Source organism: Rutidosis leptorrhynchoides, chromosome 1 (genome assembly GCF_046630445.1).
Source record: "Rutidosis leptorrhynchoides isolate AG116_Rl617_1_P2 chromosome 1, CSIRO_AGI_Rlap_v1, whole genome shotgun sequence".
NCBI classification, from domain to species: domain Eukaryota; kingdom Viridiplantae; phylum Streptophyta; class Magnoliopsida; order Asterales; family Asteraceae; genus Rutidosis; species Rutidosis leptorrhynchoides.
The window spans coordinates 287,060,692-287,071,728 of NC_092333.1; the positions used below are offsets into that span (position 1 = coordinate 287,060,692).

Below are 11,037 nucleotides of genomic sequence, written 5' to 3' on the forward strand. Positions count from 1 at the left end.
CAAATAATAATTCTGTATATACATGTACTGCCAAACGAGTCAAGAAAGACTTGAATAATACCTATCTATGGCATTGTCGTCTTGGTCATATAAACAAACAACGCATTTCAAAACTCCAATCTGATGGGATTTTGGAATCAACTGGCTCTGAGTCATTTGATGTATGCGAGTCATGTTTATGTGGAAAGATGACAAAGGCTCCTTTCTCCGGTTTAGGTGAAAGAGCTAAAGATCTTTTAGGACTAATACATACTGATGTATGCGGCCCTTTTAGAACTATGTCTAGAAATGGTGAAACATACTTCGTTACATTTACTGATGATTATAGTAGATATGGTTATGTTTACTTGCTGAAACATAAACATGAAGTTTTTGAAACGTTCAAAATCTTCCAAAATGAAGTAGAGAATCAACTTGGAAAGACCATTAAAGCCCTTCGTTCTGATCGGGGAGGGGAATATATGAGTCAAGAGTTTTTGGACCACCTGAAGAATTGTGGGATTGTCTCACAATTCACTCCACCTTATACACCACAGCACAATGGTGTGTCGGAGCGGAGGAATCGAACTTTACTTGATATGGTTCGATCTATGATGAGTCTAACTACTCTACCGATGTCTTTTTGGGGTTATGCATTAGAGTCTGCTGCACGCATACTCAATATGGTTCTAACCAAGAAGGTAGATAAAACACCATATGAGTTATGGCATGGAAAGAGTCCTAAGTTGTCTTATTTGAAAGTCTGGGGTTGTGAAGCGTATGTGAAACGTGACACTTCAAACAAGTTAGAACCCAGAGGTATCAAATGTCACTTTGTGGGATACCCAAAGGAAACAATGGGTTACTACTTTTACTACCAAGCTGAAAACAAAGTGTTTACTGCTCGGTTTGCTGAATTCTTTGAAAGAGATCTTCTCTTACAAGAAGTCAGTGGGAGTAAAGTAGATCTTGAAGAAATTCAAGAATCACAAGGTAACATACCTTTTGAAGGCACTAGTTATCCACACGTTGAAGCTGAGCACATTGTTGATGAGCCAGAACGTGTTGCACCTATAATTCGTAGATCTAGTAGAACTCCTCATCGACCTGAGAAGTTAAATCTTCTGATTAATTCAGATGAATCTCATCTAGGGGATTATGATGAACCCTCTAGCTACCGTGAGGCCATATCAGGTTTAGAATCTGAAAAATGGGGAGATGCTATGAATACAGAGATGCAGTCCATGAAAGAAAATCAAGTATGGGACTTGATTGATCTTCCACCCAATTGTAAACCAGTTGGGTGTAAATGGGTCTACAAGAAGAAGGCTGACATGGACGGTAATGTAAACACTTTTAAGGCTCGATTGGTGGCAAAAGGTTATACTCAAACTCAAGGAATTGATTATGAGGAAACTTATTCACCAGTCGCGAGCATTAAGTCAATTAGGATACTTATTGCCATAGCAGCTTTTCATAATTATGAAATATGGCAAATGGATGTGAAAACCGCTTTCCTAAATGGCGACCTAAGTGAGGACGTATATATGGTTCAGCCGGAAGGGTTTGTAAATCCAAAGCATCCTAATAAAGTATGCAAGCTTCTAAAATCCATTTATGGATTAAAGCAAGCATCCAGGAGCTGGAATCTTAAGTTTGATCAGAAAATCAAAGAGTTTGGTTTTTCTCAAAACCAAGATGAGCCCTGTGTTTACATTAGAGCTAGTGGGAGCAAAGTTGTCTTCTTGATCTTGTATGTTGATGACATACTACTTATTGGAAATGACATTCCAACTTTGCAAGATGTCAAATCTTGGCTTGGAAAATGTTTTGCCATGAAAGATCTTGGAGAAGCTAAGTATATTTTAGGAATCATGATCTATAGAAATAGATCCAAAAGGCTTATTGGTTTGAGTCAAAGTACATACATTGACAAAATCTTACAAAGATTTAACTTTCAAAAATCCAAGCGCGGAGCATTGCCCATGCAAAAGGGCATAACCTTGAGCAAGTCTCAAAGTCCTATCACACCTGATGAGATAAGACGAATGAAATGTGTTCCTTATGCTTCGGCTATAGGATCCATTATGTATGCTATGTTATGTACTAGACCTGATGTCTCGTTAGCTTTGAGTTTGACGAGTCGTTATCAACAGAATCCAGGTGAAGAACATTGGATTGCTGTTTAGAGCATTCTTAAGTATTTGCGGAGAACTAAAGATATGTTCTTGGTTTACGGTGGTTTGGAAGAAGAGTTGAGTATTAGATGTTATACAGATGCTAGTTTCCAAACTGATCGAGATGATTCTCGATCCCAGTCAGGGTATGTCTTTGTCATGAATGGCGGGGCAGTTGATTGGAGAAGCTCAAAGCAGAGCACAGTTGCACAGTCTACAACGGAAGCAGAATACATTGCTGCCTCAGAAGCTGCTCAAGAAGCTGTCTGGATAAGGAAGTTTATTGCTGAACTCGGAGTAGTTCCCAGCATTGAATCCCCTATGGAAATGTACTGTGATAATTCAAGTGCTATTATACTTGCGAAAGAATCACGTGTACGTAAAGGTAGCAGACACATTCTTCGAAAGTTTGACTACATTCAAGAAGTCGTTGAGAGGAATGATATTAGTATTCTTAAGGTTCATACAGATGATAATGTGGCTGACCCGTTCACGAAGCCCATGACACACAACAAGCATGATGATCATGCTAGTAGTATTGGACTTCGTTATGTTGCTGATATTTTTAATTTGTAATTTAGTATTTGGATATCTTTGGAACATTAAACAGCTTTATCATAATGAATTGATATATTGATGGTATGATCGTTTTCATATATATCACTGTGTTCTATATTAGCATGTTTAATCCATGAGTAATTGTTGATTATTCAAAATCTCCATAATCAATCATGTTATGGGAATAACATGAATTAAGATTAATATGAAGTTTTGGTTATATTTATTGATGATAAATAGTTAACTTGTTGAGACCAAATTTCATATGTATTCATGGATGATGAATATTGGAATGACCCAACCATGAGATGTCACTACATGGATCGTAGTCAGTAGTGAATCTTTTAGTGATTATGTCTTTGTGTCCTTAGACTTGAGATGCACGCCCGTCTTGATGAGTGTAGCATTGTACTTTGATATGGTTAAACGCTGTCCTGAATAAGGCTGTTATAAAGGCCATTATTGGGTATAATGTAAAGCTCGTGATAGACACGTGTATGCAATATAGGATTTGTTCCTCTAAAATGTTTGGAGTTAGATACTTTTTGAGCTCCTCGATGAATGAATAAGATATTTGTGTGGCCGCACCCAGATGTAATTAAGATGATAATTAATTTGGTGATCTAATTCAGTTCTAAGATCGAGAAACAAAATTGTTAAACAAATGAGAATGACCGATGATCCATATCTCAAGTTTAACTAAAGTATCTGAAACAAAAGGACGAATGACATTTAACACTTACCATAAACAGTTTCGAGAAACCACCCTCACGTGAATTTGGGGACAATGACGTGTTGCTAGACGCTTACCATTGTTTGTATAGTTACTTGGTGTTGTGTCATGCACAAGTGGGAGTCTGAAGGATTAATGTGCAAGGTACAACATATAACTATATGGCCAAATTCATTTGAGCCTTCGGGGTCACACACATATACACCGAGACGTCAAATAAAATATATATATGATGTATATATATTACTCAAGTAACAAAATAGTAAATCGAAATTAATTCATTTACTATTCATATGAATAGTAATGAAACGAAATTAATTAATTTACTATTCACATGAAAGTGACATGATAGAAATTATTAATTATAAGTTTCATAAACTACCCCTAAAGTATTTGAGAAATACGACTTTATGAATATAATATATTTAAAGGTTCACGGGTGTTTGAGATAATGAAAATAAGAAACAAAATACATAGATATGCTTACATGCTTACAACACACATTTTTGGTTTTATTAAAATTTAATAAGTTCTTGTGGTTGTGGGTGGATCTCGTAAGTCAAGATCAAAAAGGAGAAAAAGCACTTTTTAAGCATTATTTATCTATGGTCTAGTCTCAATTGTTTTTCACTACTGAAAATATAGTCGAACTAAAAAACACCCTCGGTTCTAAAACTCTTTGTTTTGGAATTCTTCAAATTAATCAAAGCTAAGAGTGTTGGTATTATTTGACTATTGTTGCTGCGAATTAATCAAGGGTTGATTAATTCGTAACTTGGGTTTGGACTAGCATCCATTGACGTTGTTTGAAGTGTAGTGTGGACTATCCTAAGAGACGATCATATTTTTGATCGTAGGTTTCTCTCCTTCAATCAGTTTCTTCAAGAAAGTGTGGACTATCCTAAGAGACGATCATATTTTTGATCGTAGGTTTCTCTCCTTCAATCAGTTTCTTCAAGAAAGGTATATCGTTTACTCACTTTGTGAATTGCATATTTTGACAATTATTAGTGGTGTAATTGGATCGTTGGGAAAGATTAATCGTGTACATGTTTCATTAAATAAGTGAAAATTTAATCTTGTTAAATTTTGTTCATAAAATAATAAAAGATTATTATTTTAACTATCCGCTGCGTTAATCTGATTTGGTAAAAGTACACACGATTTTCCATCAATTTAGTGGCTAAAATCATGGAGCTTAGTGCTTAGATATGTCCTATTTTGACATGGCCGGGCTCTGTTGCTTTCCACTAGAGGCATGGCTTATGATCTAGAGGATTGTAACTTACTTCTAAAATTGTGTTTCTGAAATTCGTTTTAAGTTAATTATCTGCTATATACATTTCTTGCAAATTTACAATTGAATTTGTGTAATCTCAAGAACAAACCAATATCTACTTCAAGCAGAAACACTTGAATGCTAAATGCTAAACAAGTACACAATACATTACAACTTTTGCTTTATATTATACGGAGAATTAACTTATCTAATAATAGCATATTACTTTACCCTATTGTAAATTTTAGTATTGGTGCTTATTTATGTGCATGTTTCACGTTGTATTTGGAGTCTTTTATTTAATTGCCCATGCGTATTCATAGTTTTTCTTGACAAAAGTAAAAGGATTGATATGTACCTTACTTGTTAGTGGAGGAATTGTTGATTCATTTCATACTAATTATTATATTAATATTAAGTGTACATGTGTTTATATGTGCCTTGTCCCTCTTGATCAGTACGTACGTTCAAATGAATACCATTGAAATTGTAGACGGTGACAAGATTAATGCAGAGCTGTATAACGCTCTGTCCGAAGGAGAAGATTTGAAGGCGTTTGAGATTTGTTGTCGTTTGACCGATGGCCCATTTCATTATTTAACCATACACAATGACACCGTTCTCCATGTAGCCACTTTCAATAAACGTAATAACCTTGTTGTTCATCTGCTTCGTTCCTTACATCAAAGCCAGTACGAGAAACTTACATGGGTAAATAGTAGCGGAAACACAATACTTCATGAGACAAGCACCAACAATTGGACTGTTGAGGCCGCTATGGAGATGGTGACATGTGCTCCTTCATTGCTGATAACGAAAAACAAGCGTGGAGAAACCCCTCTGTTCCGTGCAGCCCGTCGCGGTAAGACCAAAATTTTCAGGTTCCTTGATGATCAAGTCAAAATTGCAGTTCGGGAAGGTGCAAAAGTAGAAGATTTTCTTATGAGAAATGATAAATCTACCATATTACATTCAACGATCCTCAGCCAGAACTTCGGTAATTAATTAAGTGTTTTTTTTTTTTTTGAAAGGCAAGTATTTGAAATTACTGACGGGGGAATGACCCACTCACCCAATCATTATAAACGCACACATGCGCTTTCAGGCGGAACCCCGAACCGCATTACAAGGACCCGATCCTTAAACCATCCCAAGGGGCAAACGGAGCGGGCCAAAATTCTGGAATACGGTTCGGTAAAACCTCTTCGGGGTCACTCCATAAATGGCATAAATACAGTTGAACGTTTTAAAAGGGGACTCGAACTTGAGACCTTTCACCCCCATCCAACACACAATATATTGGGTGTACCACTAGGCCACAAAGGCAGGTACAATTAGTTATTTTATGTCTCACAATTACTAATAAATGAGAATTTAGAAACCTGAATGTTGTAGGATCAAGTCCCTTTAACAATTAAATATAAGTATTACGGATGAAATAAGCTACTGTGTTTTGTGTTATGAAACAAAAAAAAAATATAATAAATGGAACAAAAGCTACTGCATTCTATTGAAAAGAAAGAGGCTATAAATAGCCTTACAGTGAACAACGTACAACATAAAAATAGGAACAAAATATCTCATCTAACTCCCACTAACCTCAACGTCTATTTTAATACGTAATACTCGGTCAACTAGCATTACCACTTCCAACTACAAACTAAAGACTCCAACAATCAATTAAACATTAAACTAACAAATGTAACATACTGACTAAATAATTAATTAACCTAAACAATGACCATGCACCTTTATTTAATGAATGATATAACCAATTATTTCAACAAACTTTTTTTTTAAACATAACAATTTATAAATTTGAACAAATTTACAGGGTTAGTCTCTTTTCATGAACAAATTTGAACAACCTCTCAACACCCTTTACTGCTTCAACTTTTCCGATCATGTTGATCCAAGAAACTCTTCACACCACCCAAGAAACCAAACCCTTGCCACGGGCTATACCAATTTCTTGTCCCCGGTCTAGTTTCGTGAGAAGAAACTAGACCGGGGACAAGAAATCGTTATAGCCCGTTGCCAGGGTTTGGTTTCTTGGGTGGTGTGAAGAGTTTATTGGATCAACATGATCGGAAAAGTTGAAGCTGTAAAGGGTTTTTAGAGGTTGTTCAAATTTGTTCGTGAAAAGCGACTAACCGGTGGAGATATAAGAAAACTGTATAGCGCGTTTGACTGGTTTTCTTGGGCGGTGTAAAAGGCTCCTGGAACAAATTTAATCGGAATAGGTGAAGTTCACAACAAAAAAATGGCGTTAGTACCAGTTAAAGAAGTAGGCTCCATGTCATATCAAATTCCGGTTTTGACCCCGACAAATTACCTGGTGTGGCCGGTCAAAGTGAAGGCGATTATGGATGCTTATGGTATACGGGAAACGGTGGAACCAAGGATGTTGCCTGTTGCATTGGATCCAAAGAAATTGAAACAAGCACTTGCTTTCTTGTTTCAAGCAATACCCTAAGAGATGGTGTTGCAAATGGTGAGTTATACCGATCCAAAACAAATGTGGGACGGTTTGAAAACGCGTTACTTGGGGGTGGATCAGGTGAGATCAACTCATCTTGCAACTTTGAAAAGGAAGCTTGAAAGTTTGCGCATGAAAGAGAGAAGCAAAAATGTAGTCCACTGTTATTTTGTTTTCATTTTCATTCATTTTTTATTTATTTTTTTTGTTACTCATTTTCAAGTGTGAGTTAAGGGACCTGTGTCCCAACAAATGTGTTGATATATTGGTAATGACATGACTTCTAACGGAGTTCAGGGTTCGATCCCCATGAGCCGTAAATATTTTCACTGAGCTGGCCGCCTATTTCATGGACCTCGGAGGTTGCGGAAGTCTTGCGTTCGAGCGTCTCCCAAGGGGGTTTTACTGTATGGATTCGCCGTGGGTTTCCTCCTGAGGGGCGGTAAGGCTGTAATGTTTGTCCCAGAAAATGATCGTTCTGACATCACGTTCGGACCCCATCAGTGAATCTAACTGCCATTAAAAAATGAAAATTTAGAAAATTTGCTATAATGTAAAACAAATACTGTATTATTTTTTGTATGTGCACAGAATTGGCCAATTTAATAGCTGAAAGATATCCAAGCTTGATTTCTGAGGTAGATGGAAATTGCATGACAGCTCTTCAACTTCTAGCAGTCAATCCTTCGGCTTTGGATAAAGGAGTTGGAAACAGTTTCTTGAAGCATCTCATATACAAATGTAATCAAGGATCTTAATAATAAATTTTTTCTAGTATTATATATATAATTCATTTTCCTGATATTAAAAGTGTGATCTAATTTATTAATTTCTAAGTCTTATCATTACTATCTAGACATTGATTCAGGCCTTTTAAGAAGTATTGGAGTGCCTATATTTCACAAAATTCGTAAGAGAAAGCGTAGATGTGAATTAGCAAAGAAATTTGCTGTGATATTAATCGAAAAAGACAAATCGTGGAAAGAAACAAAATCCAGATTCGAATTTGGGGGAACCAAGTTACACAAATACGACGAAGGAAGCGCTATCGCAGTAGAAAAAACCTCTGTGCTCGACACTGTGCCCGACACTCCGTTGTTGTTAGCAACAAAAAGTGGGTGTACATATATCGTTAAGAAAATACTAAATATGTACCCTCAGTCAGTAGAACACATTGATGTGGATGGGCGCAATATTTTACATGTGGCGATAAAACACCGAAGAACCAAGATCATAAATATTGTCATTAGTATGGCACATTCAATCAAGAGGCTAAGAGGAACGATGGACAAAAAAGGTCAATCCCTACTTCACATGTTTAGTGTAGACGTCAAAGATAACACGATTGAGGACGACATCAGAAGCCCCGTGTTAAAACTGAGAGATGATTTGGTTTTGTTTGAGGTAAGTAATTAATAACACTATATAATGGTATAGTAATAGTATATATGTGTAAAATATATGTATAAGTTTCATCTGTTGTTGGGTGCAGAAATTGAGAAAACTATGTACAACGCTTGCCCGGTTGCAAATAAATGCTAATGGAATGACTGCTGAAAGTATGCTTCTAGAAAAAAATGCACACCTTCGCGTTGAAGCTAAAGAATGGATGATAAGCACAGCTCAAAACTGTTCCATTATTGCGGTTCTTATTGCAACTGTTGCATTTGCCGCAGCATACACTGTACCTGGAGGTCCAAATCAAGAAACAGGTTATCCACTACTTAGGAAAAATCCATTTTTTATCGTGTTTGCTCTAGCGGATGCCCTTTCACTCACATTTTCTTTGACATCAGTTATCATATTCCTTTCCATCCTTACATCTTCATTTCGTTTAAATGACTTTCGTTACTCTCTTCATAATAAGCTACTGGCAGGCCTTACGGTGTTAATTCTCTCTGTTTCAATGATGATGGTAGCATTTGCAGCTACACTTGTCTTAACTATTAGTAGCGGACAGAATTGGACAAATGTTTTATTGTACATAATCTCATTTTTCCCTGTCACAGTGTTTGTGTTTTCGTATGTACGTCTTTACTTGTTGCTCATTAATTCAATTAGTGAAATGTTGTTGATGTTTAAGGAGGCGGTTTTTCCTAGTTGCACTACTACAACACCTCAGACAGACTTCACCAGATCGCCCTACAAAGATCTGCATTTCTAATACTGTTCCTATTATGTGGTTAACACAACAAATATGTAATGGTGGTTCAATATGTAATAAGGCATTGTGTCGCCATAAGAGGTTATACTGTTTGTAGGATTGTAGATTTCTGTTCAAATATAAGCATGAAAAGGTTCACTGTTTGTTTTCAACATGCAGAGAAGATTGATCTCCTAAAATTCGTGTGTAAACTATGTACTATGTATCTCTTGACATGGAGCAATAATAAAAGGAAAATAACTTGATGCTCGTTTTACAATCATACTTAACTCATTTATATTTATTCTCAAACGTGGGCTCAACTATGTGACAAACATATGAGAAACAATGACTCGGTAGTTGCAATTAGTAAGTTTTCCATTTAAGATTCGTCCCAAGAGAGCGGTAGTTGCTAGTTGAATCAATGTGAACTCATAATCATCCTAATTTGTGTTTGATTGGTGGGGGGGGGGGGGGGTGGGGGGGTTAAGATGTAGTGACCCGAACTTTTCCATGTTTATATATATATTAAATGAAATTGTTATTTACATGATTAAGTGTTTCCAACATGTTAAGCAATCAAACTTGTTAAGACTTGATTAATTGAAATAGGTTTCATATAGACAATTGACCACCCAAGTTGACCGGTGATTCACGAACGTTAAAACTTGTAAAAACTATATGATGACATATATATGGATATATATAGAGTTAACATGATATTATGATAAGTAAACATATCATTAAGTATATTAACAATGAACTACATATGTAAAAGCAAGACTACTAACTTAATGATTTTGAAACGAGACATATATGTAACGATTATCGTTGTAACGACATTTAATGTATATATATCATATTAAGAGATATTCATACATCATATTATCATGATAATATAATAATTTAAAATCTCATTTGATATTATAAACATTGGGTTAACAACATTTAACAAGATCGTTAACCTAAAGGTTTCAAAAGAACACTTACATGTAACGACTAACGATGACCTAACGACTCAGTTAAAATGTATATACATGTAGTGTTTTAATATGTATTCATACACTTTTGAAAGACTTCAAGACACTTATCAAAATACTTCTACTTAACAAAAATGCTTACAATTACATCCTCGTTCAGTTTCATCAACAATTCTACTCGTATGCACCCGTATTCATACTCGTACAATACACAGCTTTTAGATGTATTTACTATTGGTATATACACTCCAATGATCAGCTCTTAGCAGCCCATGTGAGTCACCTAACACATGTGGGAACCATCATTTGGCAACTAGCATGAAATATCTCATAAAATTATAAAAATATGAGTAATCATTCATGGCTTATTTACATGAAAACAAAATTACATATCCTTTATATCTAATCCATACACCAACGACCAAAAACACCTACAAACACTTTCATTCTTCAATTTTCTTCATCTAATTAATCTCTCTCAAGTTCTATCTTCAAGTTCTAAGTGTTCTTCATAAATTCTACAAGTTCTAGTTTCATAAAATCAAGAATACTTCCAAGTTTGCTAGCTTACTTCCAATCTTATAGAGTGATCATCCAACCTCAAGAAATCTTTCTTATTTACAGTTAGATATCTTTCTAATACAAGGTAATACTCATATTCAAACTTTGATTCAATTTCTATAACTATAACAATCTTATTTCGAGTGGA

General features: G+C 35.6%; 1 protein-coding gene across 1 annotated transcript; it reads left to right on the top strand.

The window, feature by feature from the left end:
* Window positions 1-5,197: 5,197 nt before the first annotated feature.
* On the top strand, window positions 5,198-9,595 carry LOC139898348 (uncharacterized). The gene is made up of 4 exons (XM_071881084.1): window positions 5,198-5,723; window positions 7,797-7,946; window positions 8,062-8,609; window positions 8,698-9,595. The coding sequence occupies exons 1-4, from the start codon at window positions 5,198-5,200 to the stop codon at window positions 9,367-9,369; spliced, it is 1,896 nt and encodes a 631-aa protein (XP_071737185.1). The 3' UTR covers window positions 9,370-9,595.
* Window positions 9,596-11,037: the final 1,442 nt, after the last annotated feature.